The 27,111-nt window shown below is 44.0% G+C and overlaps 2 protein-coding genes across 5 annotated transcripts in view; both read left to right on the top strand.

Moving 5' to 3' along the window:
• The window catches only part of MAPKAPK5 (mitogen-activated protein kinase-activated protein kinase 5), a 27,166-nt gene extending 4,704 nt beyond the window's left edge, over nt 1-22,462 (top strand). Inside the window, exons 2-15 of one of the 4 annotated variants that reach the window (XR_003252562.1) lie at nt 35-108; nt 1,394-1,469; nt 2,674-2,771; nt 4,257-4,365; nt 7,039-7,128; nt 7,761-7,856; nt 9,090-9,170; nt 13,212-13,399; nt 15,835-15,955; nt 16,629-16,759; nt 17,396-17,517; nt 17,873-17,977; nt 18,779-19,251; nt 19,692-22,462. Coding sequence is in view for 3 of the 4 variants with exons in the window: in XM_026060251.1 (XP_025916036.1) it covers nt 35-108; nt 1,394-1,469; nt 2,674-2,771; nt 4,257-4,365; nt 7,039-7,128; nt 7,761-7,856; nt 9,090-9,170; nt 13,212-13,399; nt 15,835-15,955; nt 16,629-16,759; nt 17,396-17,517; nt 17,873-17,977; nt 18,779-18,873 (1,386 nt within the window). In the remaining variant the exon portion in view is untranslated. Of the gene's footprint in view, nt 1-32; nt 109-1,393; nt 1,470-2,673; nt 2,772-4,256; nt 4,366-7,038; nt 7,129-7,760; nt 7,857-9,089; nt 9,171-13,211; nt 13,400-15,834; nt 15,956-16,628; nt 16,760-17,395; nt 17,518-17,872; nt 17,978-18,778 lie in introns of those variants that run through there. The other 3 variants (XM_026060252.1, XM_026060251.1, XM_026060253.1) reach the window with 3 other exon arrangements.
• A 1,968-nt stretch (nt 22,463-24,430) lies between these two features.
• On the top strand, nt 24,431-26,803 carry LOC112963344 (disintegrin and metalloproteinase domain-containing protein 21-like). The gene has a single exon (XM_026060280.1). It carries the CDS (start codon nt 24,431-24,433, stop codon nt 26,801-26,803), a length of 2,373 nt encoding a protein of 790 aa, XP_025916065.1.
• The last annotated feature ends 308 nt before the right edge of the window (nt 26,804-27,111 follow it).

Raw genomic sequence — 27,111 nt, 5'->3', positions numbered from 1 at the left:
TCCTTTCCCCCTCCCCCTGCTCCTTCTTGAATAGGAAACCTCCATTTTAGAGGAGTACAACATTAACTGGACTCAGAAGCTGGGAGCTGGGATCAGTGGTCCTGTTAGGTAAGAGAACACACCGGCGGATTTGTATGTAATCTCAGCCTGTTACGTTACCTGTGCRGAAGTGAGTATGTATTTTAAGTGTGCTAATAACAGAACGATGTGCTATCTTGAAGACTCTCTTTATAAAATAAATAAATGTCTCTGTACTCCGTGTGGTTGGTAGCTGACGTGTGAGCAAGGTATTGTCTTTTACTGGGTAGGTTTGAAATAAAAATCCTCCTTGCCTCTCTGCTTTGTCCCGTCTCACCCTCGTATTCCTGAAGCAAAGTGGCAACAGGAATCGGTTGTGAAAAGATGGCGGTGGAAAATGGTGCTCAAACACCTTTGTCCTTTTGATGCTACAGTCAGTACGGTGCAAAGGTCGCTGCTCCCATCTACGGTGTCAGCACTCTGTGCCGTTTAGCTATTTTTACCAGCTATTTTTTCAGATCATCATGTGAGGCCGAAGCAGATAGTGCCACCAGCCCTGCATCTAATACCAGCCCTGCCTGTCATGAATTTCTGACCGTTGCGGGACCTGGATGCTTGCTGTAAAGCAAAGCAGAGGTTCCCTTTTCAGCAAGCGGTCTCCCTCTTGGGAGCAGGAATTTGTTCACAGGCTCCGCAGAACAAATGTCTGCGCCTCTCTGCTGCCGGGTGGTTGGCAGGGTGATCGTCTCTTGCCACCATTTATCTTCCCGTCCAGGCAGCTGGTTTCTCCTCGTCCGTTTTCTGTCGCTGCGTTGCCCCGATCTCTATTAAAATATCCCTTTGTTCTTTATTCTTTTAGCTGCCTGCTGATACGTGGGCCCTTCCCTCTGACGCAGTTCAATTGTTAGTGTTAAATGGGGGAAAGAGAGAGGAAAACGTGCGCAGCGCAGTTGGTGGCCTTGCCAGCATAAGGGTTTCCATTAGGCAACACTTTATTTATTGCGGACTAGGTTCTCCATTGGAGATGTTCAGGCTGCTATTAAGCGGTTTGGTTTTTTTCATCAAAAGTGTCTCTTAAAGCGAACGTATACAGTACGTTGTGTTTGTCCACAGTTACCCCGTGCTCTGAAGCGCTCTCTCTGCATGGCTGAAAGTGTAATTTTGTGTGAGGTGTTTCTACATCGTGTATTTGTTGCAGAAGACGGTGAAACTGGAGGCTTTCGAGCCTGGGTGTCATGACAGGTGCCCGGTGTGTGCCGGAGTGAGCCTTCTTGTAGCTCCCACCTGAAGAGCTCGCTCGTAACCGTAAAGCAATTGCTTAAAGTGTCTCTTTAATATTCTTGCTGACTGAATAATTTTATTGCTGTAATACCAGAGTCTGCGTGAAAAAATCCTCTCAAGAACGCTTTGCACTGAAAATTCTTCTCGATCGTCCAAAAGCTAGAAATGAGGTATAGTTCCTGTTTATACTGTCTGCCTTCTGACGCGCTGCAAAGTCTCTCCCTTTCGGGGAATCGTTTCAGTGGTTTTAAAAAACCTCGCTATGCAAATCGTGCAACGCAAGATTCCTTGCATTTGATCCTAGATTTGCTGGGCTTGGTTTCTAGAGGTAGTGGGTGAAACGAGGTGAGGGTCCTTCTCGCTGTGTATTTGCTGAAGGTGTTTGTTGTATATGTGCAAGGGCAATTTATAGAGCTGTTTTGAACCTAGTGTTCTCCCTATGCCCTGGGTAATGGACCCTGAATTGTTTAGAAGTAATTTGGTTTCCACACATCTCGCTTTTGTATGTCATTACTGTAAGAATTGCTACGAATGCTTGAGTTACATGAGTCTAYATGAGAAGCTAAATAAGCACACTGATACTGCTTGTGACTATATTACTGTGGCTGACAAGAGCATGGAAGTATAAATTCGCATCATAAACTGTCAATCTATTTAAAATGATATGCAGTTGTTAAAGTTTCTGTGAAAGCAAAATAAATATTCATTGTCTTCGAGGTTTAGGCAACTTCCATTTCCTGTTGCTGAGCAAATTCTCGTTTAAAATTCCCAGGGAAAAAATCTGTACAAAGAGCATCAAGGCTTGACTTGATATAACAGTCCAGGTGGCTTTAAACAGGGTGAAATTCCTTAGGTTCCTGTTTCAAAAGGCCTGAACAGGAGATGAGGCTTTACCTATCAAAAGTGCTAGACTAATCCATTTGGCCATAAAAGGAAATGGATTATGGAACTTCAGCTTTTATTCATGAATTTCCAGATATGTGTCAGTTTAAATGCTATCTTATTGCTACTTTAATGCTAATTCTAGCTTTAGATTTCTTAAAAAGAAAAAAAAAATCCTAAAGATTAGGCGTTTTCTGGAACTCTGCTGGCTTTGATTCCATGGTCTGTAACAAATAGGTTGGCAATGTATGATCTTTTTGTCTTTTCAGTCCAAGTGGCGTAATGGCTGTTGGGTTACTCATTTGTATGCTTTCAGGCATTTTTTATTTTTTGAATAATTGGAGGTCTATTTTAACTTGTGTGTGACTCATGCTGAGCACAGCTGAGCAGCACATAGGCTCGCGTGTGCTGGAGCCTCGGGGCAGAGGGAGGAGCAGGACTGGGCAGGTGCGTGTCGTTGTGTACAGTAACGTTTCTTCCCTTCTCTTTAAGGTACGTCTGCACATGATGTGTGCAACACATCCAAATATTGTTCAAATTATTGAAGTTTATGCTAACAGTGTGCAGTTCCCACATGAATCCAGCCCAAGGTAAGATTACATAGGGTGATTCACTCCCACAGCTTGCTTTCCATGTTTAGGCCAAGGTATAGTGGAGTTTGCTTTTTATTTATTTACTTATTTATTTTTTATCGCAGTGTGACCAAAGTGAATGTTTATTTGGGGATTTCAGACATGACATTTATACTTCAAACTAAGCAGCGCTTGCTATTTCCCCTGTCGGTGCCCAGACCTTTGCATAGTGAAATGAATTTGCTTCCTTCGGTACTGGTTTTGAGCCCAACTTCATTTCTTAGGGTTTTCCTTGAAAAGCACAACAATTTATGATACTTGCATTGTCTGAGAGGGTAAAATAAATTCTGTCCTGCTTAAATACTGCTTTAGTAGCCTGAGTTGAATTGTTTGTAACCTTTGAGCATCTTTCTCCTTTCAAAGCACTGTAGCAGAGTTAGAGCTGTAGCTTTTGTTGCTACCCAGAATCATAAGTGAGGTCCCTTTATGTGGTGGTGGTGACTGTGGACCACTTAGATTGACAGTATTAATTAAAAAGGGGGGGGGAGGGCAGGAAAAGGAAAAAAATAGCTTCTAAAACTACTGTCCTGTAATGTCAACACATTGTCCTGTCTAAAATGAACACAGCAAAACATGAGCCAGACCAATTATTTTTCATATAGTAATATGACGTGGGATAAAATGTTGTCTTCTAATTAGATGTTAGTTGTGGAAAAAAAGAGTTGGGAGAATTAAAGAACTGAGACCTGTCTTAGCCTCTGATGTATCTGATTTTGCTATGTGATGAGAAGAATTAGAAGTTAGCTTCCTGAGGACCTCTCAGTCCTGATCTCCACACTTCAGGTGGCTGGTAATAAAACTTTTAATGAAAATCAGGAGGTACAGCAGAGAATCCTAACCCAAAAGTGTTAAAGGGAACTCTCAGCCTCCTGCTTCTAAATTGCCATGAATATCTTCAGCACCTAGGAAGGCAGCTAAGCAAATCGGCACGTCTGGAAGGATGGGTGCAGACAGGTGTACGCTGCGCTCTAAACCAGCTCACGTTTGGAAGGTGTTTAGCCTGTTTAATGCAAGACTCTGCCCGCTGTACTATTCTTTGAGGGCGGAGTTGCATGTTGAAATGTCTAAATGGCTTCTAGGCTCAAACTGGCTCGCCGGTGAGAAGTGTGGGGGGAGCTTGCAGGTATCTGTCTGAATCCATCCATGGAGACATGTCTGTGATGTTTGTTCCAGCTGGAAGTGGGAGCCCAGCATGAAGAGCAAACTATAGTTTCCTGGCTGACAATCAGTGTGTCAGATTGTGCTGGGAGGCGGAAAATCCTGCAGCTTACATGATTAAAGGCAAAGTTACTGAACCAAAATGGCTAGAACAACTGTAGAAGAAACAACCATTTTTCTCTCTTTTGGCCTGCATCAATAGATATGAAATATGCATTATTAGCTTAGCAATTCTGTTATTCTTTGATTATTTTTAATGTAACAAAATGAAATGCTTTTAAACAGGGCTCGGCTTCTAATTGTAATGGAGATGATGGAAGGGGGAGAGCTATTTCACAGAATCAGCCAGCACCGGCACTTTACTGAGAAGCAAGCAAGCCAAGTAACAAAGCAGGCAAGTTAACTCCCATGTATAAGCAAATCCATGAATGATAATGGCTAAAGTTTTTAACAATTTTATGGGGTGGGGGGAGGGGAAAAAGGAAGCTAAAATAATCCTCAGTTCTGATCTGATGATCATTGCCTGCTTTGTTATAACCTGACAATGCCAAAGTTTTGATAGAAACAAAGAATTTGAAGGTGTGGGCTAGTTTTTCTGGGTTGGGACCCTGGTGTCTGCTGTTCTTAGCTGTGGTTTTCCTGCTGTGGTCTACAGAGCACTTCACCAAAGAGAGCTCTCTTCCTCCACAGTCTTTCTGCTGTCTCCTTTGCCACTGTTCTCAGTGTTACATCCAGCAGTCCGCAGGCTCTCACCAGACCTCACGTGGCCCCTTGGCTCCTGTCTGAGAATCGCTCTCGGCCATGACGCAGACTCAGTGTTTCTCTCCCTTCTTGGGTGGGGAAGCACATGATAATGTACCCGTGTCCTGAGCAAGTGGTTTTCAACATGGGTTCTGTGTCTTATTTTGTGGAAGTCCTAGCTATCGTGGAAGACCCGAAGAAGAATGTACCCGTGTAGTTCATATCTTCTGTGCTGTTTGTTCTGGTGTCATTCTTCCCTCTCCATCTCTCTAGGCAACTATAGCTCACGCTTAAATGTTGTGTTTTAATACATCCCTGGTATTTATTACTAGAGATTTTGGTGTCCATCAGGCTCTTTGTTGCTTAGCAGTGCATCTGCTGTGAGTAGCTTATCTCCTGCTGAAGTAGGCAGGATGACAAAGCAGAAGGGGCTCCGTGGGATTCGATGCAGGGATCCCCAGTGTCAGTTCTTCTCAGTTCTGGGGTGGACTTGTTCCCTTTCACTTCCAAGCTGTTGGAGGAGGTGTGGTGCCCAGCCAGAAAGCTTGCATTCATGGAGGGGTTGCAGAAAAGGTAGTATGGCTGTGCGTCGTGATATCCTTCCTAGGGAGCTGCACCAGAGGACCAGTAGGCTCCTCTAAGGAATTACAAGGGAGAAGGAACTTGCTGTCAGAATGGCTGAGCCCTTCTGCATGCTAATTGGTACCACGGCATGAAACCCGGGGCCAGGGTTGCCATCGTTTGCTTCTTGCAGAGGTTGTAGCGACATTCCAAACAAAAGATGTATGAACCGTAGGTGAGAGACTGCAGTGGAGACGCTAAGCAGCAAATGTCCAGCTCCCACACCAGTGATCGCTGCAGCAAATAAAGGAAAGGAAACATGAGACGAGATATTACAGCATTTGACATAAATTGACATGACTGTTTATGAATATATCAATATCCTGATTGCTTCCCCCTGTGCAAGGGAGATGATGTTTGGTCTGAAGCAAAATGAGAGCCAAATAATTTCATCTTAATTTTCTGCCTTGTGCTTTGACTTGTTTCTAATGAAATGCTAATTGTGCAGTTACCTTTTGGGCTTCAGCCAGCAAAGAAATTAGATGGAAGTGCAGGATTATTCTTGATGGTTTGTTTTCATGTCCTTTTGGGTGGTTTGATTTTGACAGTGCAAGGGGCTCTCCAAGGTTAATTTGTCACCAAAACCTTTTAAAACAAAAACCAAAGACAAGACTTTGAATTAACCTAACCATACACAAAGTCAGAATTTATTCATGTCCCAAGTAACTCTTTGCTTTAATGTTTAAACAAATGTACTTTGGAAAAAAAATTTAAAGCCTTTATTCTTTCATCTGGTGATCATTCATCACTGTCCTGAGCTACAAATCTTAGCTCCCTGTACCCAGTCAGTGTTAAAACCTTGACTTAAAGCTATGTCATGTTTTCTGAGAATGTATTTGTATTGGTTTCTGAGCTAAGTTAATGCTGAAGATCTCTTGTCACAGTCATTTGTAGTCTTTTAAGGACTCAGTGCTTCACCTACTGTACTTGGGTACAATCCTACAGAAGCCAATAGGAGTACCTTCAAATAAGGCTAATGTGGCTTTACCTTTTGTTTCAGTAATGCTGTTTAAGTATTTATGTTTGTTTTCTTTAAATGGATTGCACTTGCAAATGTACAGCCTGTAGAGCTTGCATGACAAGATCTCGGGTTTTAAAACTACAGCAGTGTAAGATGCTGTCCTTGAAAAAATCTAGTAATGTATTTCTGTGCAGTATCACATGAAATGAGTAAATTGCAGGCAGGCCCTTCAAGAATTAAAGAATAAAACTGTCTGAATGGTGACTCTTAAGCGAGTAACAAATGCATTAAAGTATTTACCAAAATCTTGAAGCAAGAACTCATTGTTGACTGTTAAACAGAATGTAATTGCTGAGGAACGGGCAAGCAAGTTTAGTGACCTTGCAGATCTTGTACAGCATATAAAAAGACACTGTCATGATCCGTTTCACTTCTGGGGGTTGTAGTAATGCCCTGGGTTAGTCCAACTGAAATGACTGGGAAGCCTAATACAACTTATTTTCTGTTTGCTTTGAGTGAAATGCAAACTGAAGAGCTTGGCTGGTTTCATTTCCCAATCTTCATGCTTTACTGCACTATTGCTCAGTATGGCCAGGAATGTCTTAACTCAGAATTGTATCCAAGTGGAATGAAAATGTTTGGGACTTAAGCTATGTTGGCAATGTCCTTTTTAAAGCTAAAATAACTGTCCAGGCCAAAGGAGAAGCTCTACAATTGTAGTTGATTTGTTGTGCCCTTTTTCAGATAGCTTTGGCTTTGCAGCATTGCCACTCACTAAACATTGCACATAGAGACCTCAAGCCTGAGAACCTTCTCTTCAAGGATAACTCTTTGGTAAGATGAAGACTTGGTAATCTTTGTTTATTGCTGAATTCTGTAACATAGCTTGATGATATTCAGAATAGCTGAAAAATGTCAAATGGCACCAATGCAAAGTTTTGGTGACAAAAACAAATTACCTTTGGGCTTTTCTATACTCTGATCCGCTTGGAGTAGAGTGTGTCCATGCCACAGATGCTAAATGTGGGTCAGGTTCTCCATCTCGACATGGAATCCTATTTTGTAGAGGAGAGACTCCTCCCTGCCCCATTTCTGCCCCACGTGCAATCAGGATGTGCTACGCAGGCACTATAGGTGCTTTGACTGAAATACCCATAGCATGTGGCCTATTTCTTTCTTCTCTTACTCATAACCACCCTGCATATGCAATGACCTCCCTACAATGCATTTGGAGCTTTCAAAAGCTGAGACAGGGACTGCTTTGAACCAGAGCACCCAGGAGAACAAAAATGATTGTTGCAAAGGTCATTTCTGACCTCATTAGCTGCTTTGTGAAATGACAAGGGCGTAAATACACAAGAGGAGTATGCTGTGGTGAAGGTAAGATGAATAGKAGGGCAATAAGGTTGTAGCAGATAAGCAGATACAGTGAGATTTCATAATGAAACCTCTCCTCCTTGTTTTAGGATGCACCTGTTAAATTATGTGACTTTGGATTTGCCAAAATAGACCAAGGTGACTTGATGACACCACAGTTCACTCCGTATTACGTAGCACCTCAGGTAAAGAATAATTTCACTTCTAGATTATAGAGCAATAATGTGCTTTATCGCCTGTGCCTTCAAAAGCATCTCATTTTAAAAGCTCCTGCTATACTATTAAAGGCTTATGATGCAGGAGTCTAGAGCAAGTGAACAGTGTAGGGCAGCGGCCTTTCAACAGCAAGTGCCACTGTGATCTACTGGTTACAGCAGGGTATTGCAAGGCAAAATTCCTGGATTGTTTCTGGTGTTGACTTGCTGCTGATGCCTCCTGACTCTCTCAGTCCTGACTCCCACCAGTGAGAGTACTCCGGGATTTTGAGAGCTGGTCTCTTGCTGTGTTAAACCAGTTGGTTTGTAGAAGTCCCTGCTTCACAGTCCTCCTTCCAGCTCGGCTCGTATGAGATTACGTTCAACAGGACTATGCTGAACAATAAGGTTCTGTAAAAGCAGTCGCTCACAAGCGGGGCAGTGTCGGAGGGTTACCCGTTTACCGTGCCTTGGCCCCCTTGTCAGTACGCGTTAAGACATAATCTATAATTACAGACAGGCTGTTTTTTGTAGTGCTGCTTTCCCCACTCTTTCCTTTGTTCTTTGTGTTTGAGTCCTGAAGAAAGCTTAAGAAAACGGCAGAGATCACCATTTAATTGTGGTACTGGGCACTTCGGCAGCCTTTAATGTCTAGCAAGAGTAATTGCAGACGTCAGACCGTGCAGCCGCAGGCAAGCGTGCCCCATACGTGGCCCCCTCAATTCACCACAGTCTGCGGCACACGCAGGGTTTTTAAAACAAATGAACTGCCAAACACTTAAAGATTTTCCTGAGTATATTTAAGCTGAGATTTTTGTAGAAACTTGCTACAGATTTGAGCAGGTTTTCATGGGAGGGGTAAAAAGGGACATATCTGGAGCTAGGGTTACTCTCCAAACACATTTTAAATTCTAGTTCCTAAGCATGGAGGTGTTAGAGCTTTTGTAGAAAACAGGTGTGAGCAATTGCTTTAATTCAGGCAAAACTAGGGTTTTCATCCAAAGCAGCTAAATATTGTAGCTGAGATTTTCCCCTATGTAAAAAGTCTCAGTCTCTCATAGAAAGAATAGCTTGAGTTTGGCAGAGTCTTCAGTAGCTGGAATAACTGCACCTAACTGTAAAGCATCAGGCATCTTTGGTCTAGGCACTGCTGTTGTGCCTGTAATCTAGACGTATTTTGCAATTTTCTTAGGATTGTTCTTTTTTTTCCTCTTGTGACAACAGGTATTGGAGGCACAGAGACGGCATCAGAAAGAAAAGTCTGGTATTATCCCCACCTCTCCAACACCTTACACTTATAACAAGGTAAGCTATGAAATAGGCCACATGTCAACATATTTTAAGTAAAGTGTCTTCCCCCCCCCCCCCCAAGATGTATGTGCTGTAGAAGTAGTCTATAGACACAGCTTAACACCTAAGGCAATAAAGTTTATTGCCCTAAAATCACATGCTTACAGCCAGGAGCAATAAAGTTGTTTTAATCTTGTTGCTCAGGGATGCATCTAACTAGCCAAATACCTCGTGCTGAGTAGAAAGCAGGATCTACAGGAAACCATAGGGAAATGTGTCGCTTTACTCACTAGTATATATGCACGTGTGTTTCCAGCAAGAAGGAAGTAATAACTTTGGCACTGTATTTCTCATAAGTGGGTTTCATTCGGCTACTCTAAAAGGTGTTACAGAGTAACTAGGTATACAGCAGCATTTCTCTCATTAAGTTTATTAGGATCAGACCAAGTTTCGTCCGGCTGACTTGGAGAACTGGTAAATCAGAAGACTGTGATTTCTGCAGGTAGCTTTCTCAGTCACTTTAGAAGAGCCATGCTAAATGGTGCTGCTGTCTCTGTGTTTTCTGATGAAGTGAATAATGAAATGGTTGCTTGATCCAAGCCTAATTAGTGATCCTCTAATTAAAGGAGAAACTTACAAACACTGTTAACAGGAGCATCGAATATTAACAAGATTTTGAAGAGAGTAAAATGATTCTGCTGGGATGTGACCATGAGGGAATTTCTTTTGCCTCCGTAAGAGATTGATTCAGAGGAATCCTCTTCTGCTGTCAGTTGGGGCTTCTGAATATGCAAAGCACTGTTTTAGGCCAGCTTGTTCTGGCAGCTGTGATGGTGCCTCGTCTGTATCAGGGATCTTCCGCAAGATGAGCACTAGCATATTGCACTGTCTGTCGCAGTAGGCCGTGGGTGATCGCAATTGATGCTAGAATCTCGGTGGAGTTTGTGATGGAAAGTGCCTGAGAAGGTTGTGTTCCTTTTTTGATTATTCCACAATACTTTCCTTCACGTCAGCATCGCTCTCACCTACCGTGCTTAGCAGTGTCTGGATCGCTGAGTGTTTTCCTTTGAGACTCTTTGTTTTGATTAAAGCTAGCTGATTTCTGATTGCAGTATTAAATATCTGCACAGATTCCAGCTTCAAGGATGGTTGGCTAACCCACGCATGCTAGAGGGGATAGTCTGATATATAGTGATATGTTTGAATAGCTTCTATAGAGAGCTAAAGCAAAGATAGGCAGAGACAGCCTTCACTGAATTAGTCTGTGTGGGCTTCCTAATCATGAATCTACCTTCTTCAGGGTTATGGCTCTCTGTTTTCCATCCTGGAAAAATGCTTAGCAGCTGTTCCAACCAAGCAGCTACTTTTTATAAAAAGGGTTCTCAGGCGGGTGCCAGTATTCTTCCAGTACAGAATTGCTCCTGCCCTCTTTCATGTGAAAAGTCCCAGTCACAGGTGAAGTTCTTTTTTGTAATTTTTGAAAGTCTTACAAGGCAGGGGCAGGAATTCCACCTCTGTGGACTGAAGCAGATTGATTCTCCAATAATAGTCCTCTCCCGGGGGCTTCTCTCCCTTTTGTTGCAGAAGGGTAGGATGCAGTTCCAGACACACCTAGAAGTGGTTGCTTACTGTTCGTGTTGGTAACAGTTTGACAGCAGTTTTGTTCTTTTAATGAACCAGATAGCCTTGACTGTGGCAAATGAAGCAAAATTTGGGCCATGTTCTTGTATGGAATTAAAGAGCCTTGAAAACAGATACCGACTGGAGTTTACTCGCATACTGACAAGGTTAACACTCTGCTGCTGATGTGTTTTCCCCTTGGTATATTCAGCTGCCTTGATCTTCTGGGGTTTTTAGAAGGTGATACGATGATTTTGTTTTCACGTGGGGCGGATCATTTAAAGAATTGATCAGTTCACTCTGAACTGCTTTCGGTCATGGCTGCACTAACTGGAAGTGCTGCTGAATGAAAGCAGCCTTATCCTTACCTTGCCAAGTGTGACTCACCGCAAAAGCGGCATCTGGCATATGCCTAATTCCCTGAAATGGACTATAATGAACTCCCAGGTACACTGTCCTTCCACCGCATTTCAGAGTCTGCCTGGAAATGCCTCTAATCCACCTTCATGATCAGCAGCTCTTTCCCACACATTTAAACTGGAGAAAAAAGCACCTCTTTGACTTCCTGAGTATTTGCATTAAGCTATGTGTGTATTGGATCAAATATGTGCGTGTATGTTGGAGGGATTTTTAAATACAGATTAGACTCTTGAAAACTAGAGTCTAAGTACCATATACAAAGACTTTGGACACGTGATACCTATTTATATGCCTAAAATCCCATTGATTTCATTAGAAACCATCTCCAATCCCTGGAAAAACAATGAGAATTTAGGTATCTAAATAGAAATTAGACTTCTAGATCCATCAGGGGTTGGCTTAAACACCCTGCTAAAAAGCGTACATATGTGGGTAATGCCATGGGGTTTCTGTTGTCATCAGCATCCCCATGTTTTGTAAAAGTCAAGGGTACAACTTCATGAGCTCAGTAGGAGCTGATCTAAGTGTACTCCCTCTGGAAGATAAGCTTTGCCTTCAAGGGACTGAGTCGGTGCTGAGCGAGTCAAAAAGCAGTCGTTGGAGTCAGGGATTTTTTGTTTGCTGGGTTAGTCCATGCAGCTGCAGGAGCACCAGTGCTATCCCAGAGGAGGCGGTGGAATATACAGCTGGGTGCAGACAGGGTGGTGCTGAGGCTGCTCCTTTCAGCAGCTGTGCAGACTTCTGTCTGCTTAAACTGATTGCAGAAACTCCCCAGCCCCCCAAATCTGCCCATGGGTGTCTTTTCACAGTCATCTGAACCTGAGCTGAGTTCAGACTTCTCCATACACTTGGCTATGTGCTCCTTGCTCCTTGTGCTGGCACAACCCTTTGGGAGTCCCCTGGAGGACTCATATGGCTGGAAACCAAGCCAGTGAAAACAAATGTTTAGCTGCGCAAATGCTAGCGTTGGCACAAGAGAAACAGATGGAAAGGATGGAAAGGATGGCCAGGGTCAGAGCAAGTCCTTCCAGCCCCAAGCTGCACTGTGTCATTGTCAAGTGATAACAGAGCCCTATCCTTAAGGATATGGTCCCATATAGCAGCTCTAATCAAAGTGGAGGCTGCTATGGTCCTCTTCCCTACTTCAGACTAGTGTTGATGTTGCATGAATGCAGAGTGATCCAGATGGGGAACTGATCTGGGATGTAGCTTCTTTATGGGGTTGGCTTTTGGCTGGACCTGCTTCTTGAATGAACTTGCTCTGTATCGTGCAAGCAGTAACACTAGTGCAGGGGCTGGGGAGGGGAGCTCCGGGCTGGGGTGGGAGGGATGCTGTGAGCACGGCATAACCAGCTGTCAGATACTGCTCCTGCTTACGTGCAGGTTCTTCATCTCTGTGGCTTTCAGGACATGTTTTCCTTGCAGACCTCTCTCAGTATTTCTGCCAGCTCATTTGTTTGGTGTTTCATTTTTAAATCTCAGATTCTAAAACATGGCTGTATAGCATTCTCTTTTATTTTGTGCTCTGATATTCAGAGACTAGGGTTCAAGTATCATGAGAGATGTAATCAGTGCACAGCTTGCCCATGCCTCTGGCGCACTGGCTGTTGCCGTACGATGTACCATTGCATAGCGCAGAGTTACAGAAGCTTTCTGTAAACAAGCTCGTTTGGGCCCTGGAAGCGGTCTAGCCTGGCAGCACGGAGTTATCTTATGCCTATGTATTTGCTAGGAAGATATTTTAAAATACCTTGTTAAGCCAGACTAGCTGGCAGTAATAGTGAGCTGGGGTATTTCTGTTGAAGAAAAGGATAAAAGATTAAGCAGCTGATGGGAAGAAAAATCCGTATGAAATTTTATTTCTGATGGAGTCTTGAACAAATCCCCGGAGCGATTCAGAGGGGCCTGCGGGGGGGGTTGGGGGAGCTGTGCTTCTGCTCTCGCAGGGAGGCGCGTGGAACTGCACCACTGCTTGCTGCAAGCTGTACCCCAAAGTGATCGTTTCCTTGCTTTCAGAGCTGTGACCTGTGGTCCCTGGGTGTCATTATTTACGTGATGCTGTGTGGATACCCTCCGTTTTACTCCAAACACCACAGTCGGACAATTCCAAAGGACATGCGGAAAAAGATCATGACAGGAAGTTTTGAATTTCCAGAGGAAGAGTGGAGCCAGATCTCAGAAATGGCGAAAGACATTGTGCGAAAGTGAGTCAGCTGAGGAAAATGTTGTATTGCTCTTTCCTTAAATTAAGAAATTGGAAAATCACTTGACAGCGTATTATCACAAAGGGCTCAGTTTTCCAAAGGTGGGGGGAATTGCCTGCAGCATATGCAGCTAAAATTTTTTTTGTCATATTCAGCATGAAGTAAGTTTGTTTGTTTGTTTTTTTAAAAAAATTTTTTTCTTTCCCCTCTTTTTTTGCTTCCCCAACTTGTGTTCAATTTTTGACGTCTCCTGTCTGTAAAATTGCAAGCGTGTTGTGCATCTAGCCTGTAAGGGCAGTGGTACAGTAAAACCCTTCTACCTTGCTTCAGAAGAATATAGAGAGCTGGCTGCCAAATCTGCAAGCACTCCGTAGGCATGTATCTCCTGTGGAAGTGTCTGAACTCCCGTTAAAATCGAGGGGCCTTTAGGTGGCTAAATAGGATCTATCCAACTAGGTGCCTCCGTAGATCTGTGCCTTAGAACCCTGCGCACGTAACGTCCAGTCCCAAAGGAGTCAGAACAGAGGCGTGGGAAGGGAGGTCAGAACTAATTTCCATTCAGTGTCTTACATAAAGAATACTGGCAGGTCGTGCTTGGCCTCAGATGGGTGTATTAAGATCTGTTGCAAGGCACGAGACTACAGAATAAGGTTTTCCGTGGTTATTTTATTCTAAGTGCTAATGGAAACTTTTTTAATACGAGTACACATCTCTTGCATATGTTTCAAATACTGTGATCCGGTGGTGCTGTCTGAAAGCAAGAATGTGACACTGATCAGCTCTCGACCTCACTTATTTTTTAAAATGAGAGGGACTTTCTGCCTTTGCTTGTACCTTCAGAGGAACTGGAAACGTACAAGCAACATAAATAGAAAAAAAAAAAAATCAATCTGATAATTTTTAACAGTCACTGTGTCCTTTGAGGTTCTGTAAAGCCTCCAAGGACTTGAAAGAACATTTTTGGAAAGGGTGCAGGGACCTGTTTATAGCAATGCAGGAGAGCCCAGAATCTTTCACCAAATAAACTGCAGATTATGTTGCAGTGAAACTTCCGTTTATGCCAAGGTCAACTCTTCTTGTACAGAAGCTTCACAGTCAAAAGATTTCATTGTCTTCTAAAATGAAACTCTGTTCACACAATGTTGTTACTTGGATTCGCTTGACTTCATGTGATTCTCTTAATAACGCTATCAGGGCTCCTTTTCCTGCTTTTCTGTCTCTTCCAGCCAGTGAGTCTGAATCTGTGTTTATGATGCAGGAATACTTTTAGGTTTTTTGTAACTTTGGAGAAGTTTATATTTTATTTACATAGACTGCTATTCAAGTGAAGCCTTGCTTCTGGAGGTTGTATTCTGCATTCAAGTGGCTGCTTCCTTTCAGGCATGTTGAGATGATTTCTGTCCTCAAGCTTTATAAATTGGAATGCTTGAGAATATATTAGGACTTTGAAAAATGACAGAAAAGGAATGTATGTATCGTGGGTTTTGTATTAAAACTGAACTGGAGACCTGTTTGTCAGCATGGCCTTGCAAGTGAAATTTATGAGCTAGCCTATGGCCCTGCTGATGTTTTGTAGAAGTTTCTTCTGCTTTTTCAGTACATTGAACAATTCTGTTTTGCAGTCAGGAAGCTGATTTAGAGTATTGTCTAAGCAAGTATGACAGTCATCAAGTCATTTTGTTTCTAGTGTAGCCTCTTGGAATAACTTGTTAGCACTTGGGCTGAAATTTTACTTTTTTATTAAAGAGTTATGATTATCATGAGAACATGAGTTTATCTGCAAAACCTCTTTCCAGTGATTTTTTTTTTTTCCTAGTAAAACTTAATTCTACAAGGTTTGCAGAGATCTCAGAACAGAGTTTCTTATTTTGAGGTGCTGTAGCCTGCTAATTTGTCCATTAGTGGAGCCTTTGGCAGAGGGAATAAAGCTAAGGAGCTGCATGGTGAAAGCAGCTAATGCAGAAACCAGCTCTCCAGCTTTGAGACTTTGCATTACTTTGCCATGCCCAGAGTCTGTGGTATGAGTATAGACTATTATGCAGATGAGCTCTAGATGCGAATTTCTAGAGGACATCAGTCTGGATCATTTCTATTTCGTTTGGAATATAATTCCCATCTGGGAGGATGTGAATATAGAGTTCAACCAAACACAGGTACTGCTAGAACAGCCTTCAGGAGCTTTCTTTGCACTGAGTTGCTGAATATAACTGAATGAGCTGTGATAGTGTTAAACCATCCACCAGCCATTTTACCTCACTGCCCCTTGCTGGGGTGAAAGTCAGCCTGCTTTGGGGTCAGCTTAGTGTTTTACCTCTTAGGAGACCTCTCTGATGTTTAGAGATTGCAAAGTGTTCTGATCCCAGACAGAGCAGCAGATCGTTACATGGAAACTCTAAACCAGGAGTTCTTTATGGACTGATTGATTCCTCACCCAGGCTGCTGAAGGTCAAACCTGAGGAACGGCTGACCATTGAAGGTGTCCTGGACCATCCCTGGCTCAACTCCACTGAGGCACTTGATAACATCCTACCCTCCGCCCAGCTGATGATGGACAAGGTCTAAGCAGTGTTTTATTTTATCAAGAATATTGCACAGGGGAGCTGGGTAGCTCCTGGGTGGCTTAAGTGTTTTCTTTCACGTAGTGTTATGCAGAAAAAACTCCCTTTCTTCTTCAGTGAGGGCCTGAGATCTTTGTATGCAAATGAGAACAGTTTCATTTGAAATTTGGACTAGGATAAGATGCTTGAAGATAGGTGGTAAAGTGCAGCAGCTGTGTGCTAACAAGGAGAGAACAGAATATGGCAGTAGACATAACTGCGGACTCCTCTCTAGGCCTTTTTATTTTTTTCCCCATGTTTTACACCTGACTACAGCTCAATGGCTTCATTAATTGGCAGCAAGAGAATCATTCATGTAATTTCCACTGTTCCTTGCTTCCTTTAAACTCAGTACAGACAGGAGTTCAGAATCGTCTCTCTTGAGTTTGTGAACATGAGAAGCAGAGATGATACTTTGTCATACTCGGCCCCTGTGAAGCTGAGCTCCGTTGTCCTACAATCGATGGCTATAGTACTAAGCATGTCATGAGTAATGCAAGCCTGAGTTTTGATATGCATCTCTGAAATGCGTAAAATATATTTTTTTGGCCATGGCAAACATTGTCCCTGTATTGCCCTGTTATTCACAAAAAAGCTAGTTAAAACATTAAGCACAGCTTTTTCCATTCCAGGCAATGGTTGCAGGGATACAACAGGCTCATGCAGAACAGCTTGCGAACATGAGAATCCAAGACCTCAAAGTCAGTCTCAAGCCCCTTCACTCCGTCAACAACCCAATCCTGCGCAAAAGGAAATTACTGGGGTAATTCTCTAAAGCTGTTTCTGAAAGATCAAAATGTTGGCAGCCCTGATGCCTGCAGAATGCCTGTAAGCCCTGCTGCAGGTTATTTACTTGTAACCACACTCCTGAAGTTCTGATTTGGTTGATGCACTTATTTCCCTGCTGAAGTGGGTAGTTGGGAGTGGAGCAATACTTGCATAATATGCTGTGTTTTCTGACACAGTGAAGGGATGGAGGAGATGGAGTGCTGTTAGCATGCTATAAAGAGAGTGGAACAGATCTGGTATGAGAAGATAGGTCATCTGTTGAGTAAGGTAGAGCAAACTGGGAAAAAGACTTCCAAGATTTTGTTCTGATGCTGACATTTATTTACTCAAAAAGTCAGGTAATCTCTCTTTGCTTGAGTTACCTGTCTGAAAAATAGGATAATGCATTCTAGGATTACTCAAATTAATTTAAAGAAACTTTTTTTTTTCTTATTTCAAGTGGTCTTATAATGCAGGACACTGTTATAATTAGTGCTAAATCTGGCTTGCTTTCCAGCCAGAGTAAGCATGTGCTGTACTGGTTCAGTTATGCAATGAGTAATGGAGCGAAGTTCTGACTAAAGTTGGGTTACATTCAGATTGTATTTGTTTCCTCCTTGTTCTGTTGCAGCACTAAGCCAAAGGACGGTGTTTATATCCATGACCCTGAGAACGGCAGTAATGATTCCAACGTGGCTCTGGAAAAGCTCAGAGACGTGATTGCGCAGTGCATTCTACCGCAGGCTGGTAAAGGTTGCCACTTTTAAGAAAGTTACATTCCTAAACATTCAAGGCACTGGCTTTTTGTTGTGCCTCAAGATCAGTCTGTGTTAGTAGTGAGGAAGGATAAACAAATATCCTGTCATCACAATCTCAAGAGGAAAGTCTTATCTGTGTACTGTAATTTTGGTGCATGCGTGATATTAGTGTTAAGAGTCACATGCAGAGCTGTTAAAATGACTTTCAAACAGGAGTGGCTGCTCTCAAACCAGTTTTCTAGTTTGCGTGAGGCAAGGCAGAATAACTGCACGTATTGTTTACTGAAGCTCTGAATGTTACGGAGAGCAAGAATGACAAACCTCCTGTTTATCTTTGTTCTCCTAAATAGGAGAGAATGAAGATGAGAAGCTGAATGAAGTAATGCAGGAGGCCTGGAAGTATAATCGAGAGTGTAAGTTGCTGCGAGACACTCTTCAGAGCTTCAGTTGGAATGGTAAGAAATTCCTCCTGCTACCTGGAGAGCACTGCTAATGCCAAGTGAATGAAGGGAAGCAGTGATCTTAGATGGAAATAAAATGAGCAGCTTGAATTCGCACCAGAATGATTTAGATTTTGACACACTTCCAGGCCCCTGTTCTGTCAGCATGGATGTTCTATAAATGAGGTTTAAAGTCCTGCTTTAAAATTTGTATTTGATGTTCAGGATAGAGTTTTCAAAGGCATGAAGTCATTTAGGAACTTAAGACCGTAGGCAGATCATCACTTTAGAAACTGCTGTAGCAGTTCTGAGCCTGTTTCCTTCTGGCTGTTTTTTACTCTCATTCTGCTGGTGGCTGCTGCCCTTGCAACCAAGCTGTTTCAGCAGATAGTATGAGCAGCCTCACCTATGTCAGCACAAAACCTCTTCTGCTCAGTTTGGAGAGGGAAGAGACTTAAACTAGGCCAGCTGACTTGGGGGTGACCTGGACTGTGTGCTCGGGTGGCTCCCTGACAGTACAGGGCTGCAGAGGCGTCAGCCTCCAGGAGTGGATGGTGACGAATGGAGGGTGACTGCTGGCATCAGCGAAGTTCTCAAGGGCTTACCCGTGCCTCTTCCCTTGGGCTGTTTTTCCTAAGTGCTCTTTTTTTCCTTCAATGAAACTTGAGGTCATAAGTCATTTTGGTGCCCTTGCAAATGTTGTCCTAAATTTCTATATGAAGGGTTATTTTGTGTTCAGTCAGTATATGATTCTAGCCATGATTGATTTCCTCTTTGTGCCCAGCACCAGCTGACAACCTATTCTTTTCCTTTCAGGCAGAGGATTCACAGATAAAGTGGATCGGCTAAAACTGGCAGAAATAGTGAAACAAGTTATTGAAGAGCAGACAAACTCCCATGACTCTCAATAGCTGGAGCTTCTTAATCTTATTTTTTTTACCATTCAAGATTTATTCTTTAACTGTAAAAAGTATTTTTATGTAAATTAATAAATCATAATTATTTCATTAAATTTCCATACTGCTTGAAAATGCTGTATAGTTGTAGATACAAAAAATCATTGGTACTGTAATATTTTTTTAAAACTCAGTTCCTTGAGGTATATATGATCACTTATGTACTGTTAATCATGAGTCCTGCAGATGGGGCAAATTATATTGTTAAAGACCTTTTTTTTTTTTTCCTTAATAACCAGTTGCAGAAGCTGCCTTCCATCTGCTATACATACAGCCAGCTGCAATGACTTTGTATGTGAATGAGACAGCCACAGTTTCTCAACACCCTGCTCAGTAAGTACTTGAAGCAAGTGCTGTGAAACACAAACTTCATAACTACCCTTTGTACCTAAATTCTGAGTCTTTTTGTAGAGGCAACAAAATAACCTTCTGTTTCGCTAGTTGACCCCAGAGCTACACTTGGCCTTGCCGAGGGCACTCGAGTCCATATGCTTGCTGTATTTTTCAGTTCTGATCAGTAGCCCACTTTCTTCTGTAACCCATCTTCCTCTGACCTTCTTCAAGGCTGAATGACCATTCAGCATAAGACTCCTCTTTTTATCATATTATTCAATAGCAGAATAGAAGAATGCTCTAGTCACTTGTATACAAGTTATTTTTATTTTCATGGTGGGATCTTCTACAGGCAACAATTCATGTGGGGTTCATTTGCCTCATCCCCAGATGAGAAGTTGTGTGTGTTCCACCCACATACTCTGTTCTTTCCTTTCTAGAAGATCCAACACTTGGTTTCAAACCCAACCTCTTGGTTGAAAGAGATCATCCTGGCAAGGGTCATAGTGCTGCTGTGTGAATCCACCAGTGATCCTTCTCTTGTGTCACTCTGGAGTCCAAGCTTCCCATGTCTTTGATGCCTTTGAGCTCCCCCTGGGGGAGCGAAAAATGCAGGGCTGCTCCTTGACACATGTCCTTATGCTGCCTGGACCTTGAGGCTGCCCAGGGCAGATTCTTACACTAGTCTGAAACATTGGCTCCAAAAGCTGCTTTTTTATTTTAATTAAACAAATGAAAAGAATCTGTACATATTTCTAGTTTTCTACCTTCTGACGCTTTTCTTTCTTTTGAGACTGGTCGAAGGCTTTTTATAGAGATATTTTGGTACTAAACCTGTGCAGACATTGAATGAGTTTGGTCTGCAGACTGAAGTGCCAATTCAGGACTATTAGTAATGACTCTTGAACATTATTGTTATATTTCATAGCTCGTTAATTTGGGGTTTACATTTACAAACCTGAGCCATGAATCTCCCAATTTACTCATATGGCAGTCCAGCCTTGTTCTTTTTTGTCTTTTTTTCTATAACAGACTTCCTTGTAACCTTTAGCTTGGATGGCAAACCAGTGTCTGACTCTTTCTATAAAATTTTATAAACAGTAACTTAGTTTTTCTACATGAAGGAGATGCTTCTTTTCCCATTCTTTGTCATCGCCTTGTCAGTTTTCTTTTAATCCTGTTACCGGTTTTCCAGTGCCGGATTATTATGTGGTAGAACCACAGTCCCTATTTAACCATCACTTTCTCTGATGGAAACGGGAAGTTTTTCATAAGCCAGAATTGTACCTCTAACACTAGGTGGAATATTTGTGCACTGACATGTATCGATGACAACAGTAGTGAACTATCAAGAATAGAACCCCCTTCTCCTTACTAGAAACATAATTCTCGGTGGAAAGTGAACTTGGTCTCCCAGCTCTCCTACCCTACAGAACAGTGCAGCTTGAGAAGAACTTCCAAGTCCTTGGTCCACAGGACAGAATGAACATGGGGAATTGAACTGCGATCTTCCTCAAAAGAGATGACTTCAGATTAGGGTGTCTGTACAGGACAACATGAGACATGAGCATTTGTCATTTCTTGGTAGTATCAGCAAGTTTGCAGGCGTTATGCTTTTCTATCCTTGCCCTAAGTTCTAGATCATGTCAACATCCACACAATCTTTACATGTCACTATCATTTTCTTTTAACTTGAAATCAGTGGTTTTTCTGGGACATCTCATTGTACTGGAACTTTTAAGAATGGCAAATAGAGAAATAAACAAGGAAATCACCCTTGTTCGAGCGCAGAAAATTCTCCACAAAAGCACTTTGGAACCGTACCCACTAAGGAGGAGGATGCTCTGGCAATGTCTTGGGAGCCAGAACTTCTTAGCATAAAAATGGATCAGACTGTAGCTACTCTCATTGTTAACGCGCAGTGCAGTCGTTAGAGGCTACTGCTGTGCCACGGTCTGATGGATGCAAGCAGCTTGCGAGCGGTGTGGAACGTAGCACCCTGGGACCTGTTTGCTCTGGCAGGTTGCTCTAGTGGTGAAGATAGCAGCAAGGCTTGCACGCTGCTGTGAAATGATCTCTAGGAAACGACTGCAGCCTGTTTCCGCAATACCAAGCGCGTACCTGGTGTAGCAGGGAGCACCTTGCGGTGCAGTAACAACTGCTGCTCGCTGACTTCTAAGGCAGCTTGGAAACGGGCAGAGAAGATTGGAACCGACTGTGCATTAGAGGGTCCCTCCTCTCTTCATGCTCTCTTTAACTTACACAATGGAATCGTTTCAAGCTGTTACTAACAGTGAGATGGGTACATTCGTGACCGACCATTAACTGTTTTGGTGTCTGGAGAGAAGTCGTCAAATTTCTGAGGGTTTTTGCAATGAGGAACTGCTTTTTATGGGTTTACTGTTGATTTTATTGTCTGTGATAAGTGAAAATGGCCTGATGTAAAATGGAGGCAGGGAGGGACAGATTAAGAACAGACGATTTGAAGATTCAAGGTCAAATGGTTTTATTTATATGAGAAAGTTGATCATAATAACTTTACTCTTTAAAACGTTAAGTTACATTTTAGATTTCAAAATTAAACACACTCTAATGGATCTCATTTAAAGTTATATTTTACTTTCTCCTCCCTGTGTTTTATTTTTCAGTTGACATAATGCAAGGTATCTTGTCTTGATTATGTAATGTTCTACTTGGTAATAAATCTACTGATCCTTTATAGCAGACTGTGAATATTGTAAATATCTTGAGAGGGAAGGGTCATGTGGGATCAAAGAAGAAATTCTTTGTAAAAACACTAAAAGGATATGGGAAAACTATGTAGTTTTCTTTTTTTAGATTTTTATTTAAGAGAAAAATATCTGAAATCATTTGACCTTTTCAAAATTTTATGTATATCTGACTTCTCCTGTGACTTGATTATTTTCAGCTATATATATATATATATATAAAAACAAAACTAGAAGAACTTGACTAGGAGAAAGAGTTTTTGATTGGAAATAGCAACATGTCAAAGTTTTGCTGTCATCACTTCAGGTTTTTCTTTTGGAAATCTGAGTCTGTCCTCATCTGCCATGTTTAACTTCTGTGTATTAAAATGTTTTTATTTCTCCTTTTCAGTGTTAACTGTAATATGTTAGTTTATTTTGGATCAGTATTATAATGTAAATATTATGCATCAGTGTATATAAATGATTTTACTAAACTTAAATTTACTGGCTGCTTTTGTTTGGTTCCTAAGTCCATTTAGCACAGAAGAGGAAGGGACGGTCTGGCCTGGAGGGCAGGGCAGCACCTTCCTCGTGCCACCACCCTTCTCACGCCAGCTGCGGACCTGTCCTGCCATGCTCAATCCTCCGACCTGTCTGCTTTACTAACATTGAATAATGACATTGCTTTGTACTTTGCACGAGTGCCATGAGGCTTTGCTTTTGTAAAGCACTTTGAGATGAAAGAGTGACTGACAAGATCGGCAGCCCAAAGCCCTAGAAAATGGTGTGCTCTGCCAGGCACCGTAACCTGAAATGCCTCCTTCAATCCCTGTTTTCCATTAGATGGCAGCAGCATCTGCCCAGTGCTGCGGGTTAACCCCATAAGGGCTATAGGGGTTCGGTTGTAACTGCACCTTTTAATAGTCAGGGAAGGGAGGGGATTGAATTGTTCTGCGTGGACAGAGTAGTCACTTAGCCCTTAAATGGCATTTCCTCTGTCAAGTACAGCAGCTCCTCACTTCTGCCGTGGGTATCCCTTGCTATCCTGCCCTTGATAGTATCCGGTTTCTTCAGTAAGAGGGTGAAGCTCTTTGCAGGGCGCTGTGTTTTGTTAGGGTGACTCGGAAGCGCTGCAAGCCCAGGTGGGGCTTGGGGCAGCCTGGGCGCTTGTGAGAAGGCAGCAGACCTTCGCTTGGGCTGGCGCTGAAACTTGCTGCAAGCGCTGGGGTGCTTCTCCTCGCCTCTTACAGTCGACTCCTTCCAATGCAGTATGGCACTTGTGTGCTTCCGTTCTGGAAAGAGCTTTATTGCCCCAAAGCATGTTTTGATTGGCTTTTTGACAGCAACCAAATATGCCATTGTCACATGAGCGTTTCAGAACAAAAATTGCGCTGAAAAGAGACGGCAAGGCAACAGTGGTGCCTCAGGCCATCTTCATGTGTAAGGCTTAAATTAACATCTGTCTGCTCAGTAACTTTGGGGAATTGTTAGTGTGCTAGAGAGCGAGGGACTGTCAGAGCACCCACAGCATTGGAAAGGGGAGCAGGAGAACAGAACAACTCCTGAGCATCCCAGGCACGTTTAAGGAAGCCAGGCAAGCTGCAAAACTGCTGTCGAGTGCTGTGTCGAAGCGGCAGATGAAAAATGCTCCCCTGCTCATAGAAGAAGGATGCATGGCCCAAAGTGTGCATCTCCCTTTCCGAGGAGAAGAAAATTCCCCTCAAATCATTTAAGCCTTCGGTGACGTGCACTTGGCAGTGCTGTGCCCTGCAAGGATGTCTGTCAACAGACACCGAAGGTCTCACCGCTGAAGCCAAAAGCCCCATTAGCAACCAAAGCCTTATTAGTTTCCCTGTAATCCACGGCTTTCCGCTTAGGCATGCTTAATCCCCTTTTAAACAAATTGCTGTAGGAGCGCGGACTCGTAACTCTGGGCGAACGGGGTCAGCCCAAGTAGGGCACAGCATGGTTAATGGGGGGGCTGCTGCCGGCGGGGGGCCATGTGCTGCGCTGTGCCGTGCCGCTCCGGCCTCCCTGCAGAATGTTTGCGTTCGAAGCGGAGCGGCAGAAACGGCTGCGTGCGGCGACGCTGCCAACCCCAGCAGCGGCTCTGCCACCCGGCACCGCGTCCCTCCCTGCGCCGCTTCGCGCTGATGTAGCCGAAAGCCGGGCTGGCTGGCTCCCGCCGCGTCCCGGTGCCCTGGCGGACAGGTAGCCGAGGGAGCGCTAAGAAAAGGCGCCTTGGGTAAAGGGAGGCTGGAGCCTGGCTGTGTGCTGAGCGGGGGAAGAGGGGAGGCTGCGGTGGGGCGGCCCCGGGAGGGAAGGTGTTGGGGAGCACGGTCTGGCACATCCCGAGGCCCCCAGCTAGCTGCTGAGCCGGGCTCCTTCTTGCTGACTTAACAGCAGATTTTCTCACGTCTCGAAGTCCGCATTTTCCTCTCTTTGCTCCAGCTTGGGAGGCAGCAGCCATGTCTCCGAACCGGAGGCAGGCGGGTGGCGTGCCGAGGGGTCTCCCGGCAGGCCGTGGGGCGCAGCTCCTCCGGCTGGGCCTCTCCCTTCTGCTCCTGGCGCCTCTGCCGCCCCGGGCAGACTGCAGCCCCCAGCCCTCTTGGGGCTACGCTGCCTACGAGATAGTCGTCCCGAGGAAAATTGGCCCCAAGGCCGGGAAAGCCAGCCAGGACAGAGTGTCCTACATCATCAACGTTCAGGGGCTGGATTACACTATTAACCTCAGGCAGAAGAAAGACTTCATAATAAAAAACTTCCCGGTGTTCACTCGTGACTCCCGAGGTGAAATTGTGGTCCAACAGCCCCACGTGGCAGCGGATTGCTATTATCAGGGCTACGTGGATGGCAGCCCCGGCTCCACAGTGACCCTGAGCACCTGCTCGGGGCTCAGAGGCCTGCTGCAGGTTGGAAACTTGAGCTACAGCATTGAGCCCCTGGCAGATTCCTCCACGTTTGAGCATCTTCTGTTGCAGAGGGAGGACACAAGTCCTGAAATGATAATGTGCAAAATATCCAACGAAGGGAGACAATTTGCGGGCGCTGGGATAGCGACCAGGCTGTTCCAGCCCTGGGGGCACACGCGGTATTTGGAGCTCCTTGTTGTGGTGGACAAGGAAGGGTTTGATGCCTTTAGTAAAAATATAACTAATGTGACACTGGAAGTTATTGAAATAATCAACCTGGTGGATGGGCTGTTTTATTCTTTCCGCCTTCGCATTTTAATAACTGCACTGGAAGTTTGGGCAGAGAAGAACCCTATCAGTATTTCCAAAAACATAACCGAGGTTCTTCATAATTTTAATTTTTGGCGGAAGCAGAAAAGCCTTGCACACACTGTGCATGATGTGGGGTGTCTATTCGCTGCACTGGACTTTGGTCATGGTACAAGAACATTGCACATGGGTGGCAAATCGAACTTTGCCAGTGTGTGTGATAGAAAACGTGCCTCTGCTGTTGTATCATCATTTGCAAAGCAGACTTATATGCACACTGCTGCCCAGGTCGCTCATGAGTTAGGGCATGTCATTGGCATGGAGCATGATGACAAATACTGCACGTGTGGAAACACCTCTAAATGCATCATGAACGCACACAGCATGGTGAACTATCAGTTCAGCAACTGCAGCACTAAGCACTATTTTGATTTTATAGCATCAGGGAAAGGATACTGTCTGGATAATGCCCCAGAATCAGTAATGCCATTTACACCACAGCGTTGCGGGAATGGCATCCTGGAGCCTGGGGAGCAGTGTGACTGTGGCTCAGCGGCACAGTGTAAACTGGACCCTTGTTGTGATAACACCTGTCAAAAAAAGGAAGGAGCCATTTGCACTTCTGGAGGCTGCTGTAAGAATTGCAAGCCTCTTCCAGAAGGAGAAGTGTGTAGGGAGAGCACCAGTCCCTGTGACCTGCCTGAATATTGCAGTGGGACATCTGAACATTGCCCAGTGGACATGGCCATGCAAGACGGGACTGTGTGCGCCGAGGATGGGTACTGTTATTTAGGCAAATGCCAGTCTCGCATGTTACAGTGCATTCATATCTTCGGTGAAGAAACAAGACCTGCTCCACTTAAATGTTTCAAGGAGGTGAACATGAAAGGGGATCGGTTTGGCAATTGCTGGGGGAGTGGGGCAGAGGGCAAATTTGAGAAGTGTAAGCTAGAAAATGTCCTGTGTGGGAGGATGCAGTGTACAAACATTAGACACGTACCTTGGCTGCAAGATCACACAACCATCATTCAAACGCCGGTGGGCGATACCTGGTGTTGGGGCACAGACTACCACTTGGGCATTTTAGATGCTGGAGCTGTTGAGGATGGCACGCAGTGTGGTGAGAAGAAGATCTGCATTAACCGGACGTGTGTCCCTGAGGCCAAGTACCTGACATCCCACTGTTCTTCCAAGAGAACGTGCAGAGGAAAAGGAGTTTGCAACACTAAAGGAAACTGCCACTGTGACGACGGCTGGGCGCCTCCCTACTGCCAGTTTGCCGGCTTTGGAGGGAGCATTGACAGTGGGCCTGCACCAGTCACTAAAAAGGGGCTTTTTAGGTTAATCATGGCTAGTATGGTAATAACTGTTGCTGTTCTCCTGGTACTTGCAGCACTCGCCATTTTGCTCATGAAAATGCTTGGAAGAACCCAAGCATTAAACAGACTAGCCAAATGCTTCCGGTCGCAAGAACAGCCTCCTGAGGAGGATGTGCAGAACCAGCAGGAAGGAGATAGCTCTAAACCAGAGGAGAGTCAAAACGCCATTGCACAGGAGTCGTACAGCAGCAGTGGTGAGGCTGGATTCAGGCATTCACTGGATCCAGACTCCCAGCTGTAGCGGATTCATGTAAAATGGATTTAGATGCATGCGTACAGTTAGGGGACCTCAGTTTCCAGTTTATAGAACAGCAAAACGAAATAGTTTTGAATGACCTCGGTAGGAAAAAGACATCATTGACTAAAATGACAAGGAGACTCAGGTTAATTGGACACCATCCCACCAGTTTGCATTGACAACTGACACAGGCAGAGGAAGAAGGTGTCTGGGGCATCTATGGGGGTCTGCAGCAGGGAGGCCCCGTCCTCACTCATCGGTCAGTCCCCAAAGTGCATGGGCTCGTCCCTGCGAGCAAGGAAACTCCTGGG

The sequence above is a fragment of the Apteryx rowi genome, unplaced genomic scaffold (assembly GCF_003343035.1).
Source record: "Apteryx rowi isolate R43461 unplaced genomic scaffold, aptRow1 scaffold_168, whole genome shotgun sequence".
Lineage (NCBI taxonomy): Eukaryota > Metazoa > Chordata > Aves > Apterygiformes > Apterygidae > Apteryx > Apteryx rowi.
This window is presented reverse-complemented; position numbering and strand designations above follow the sequence as displayed.

Bases quoted from the DNA above. Each gene is read 5' to 3' on its own strand.
- LOC112963344 (XM_026060280.1), top strand. From the start codon at position 24,431: ATGTCTCCGAACCGGAGGCAGGCGGGTGGCGTGCCGAGGGGTCTCCCG.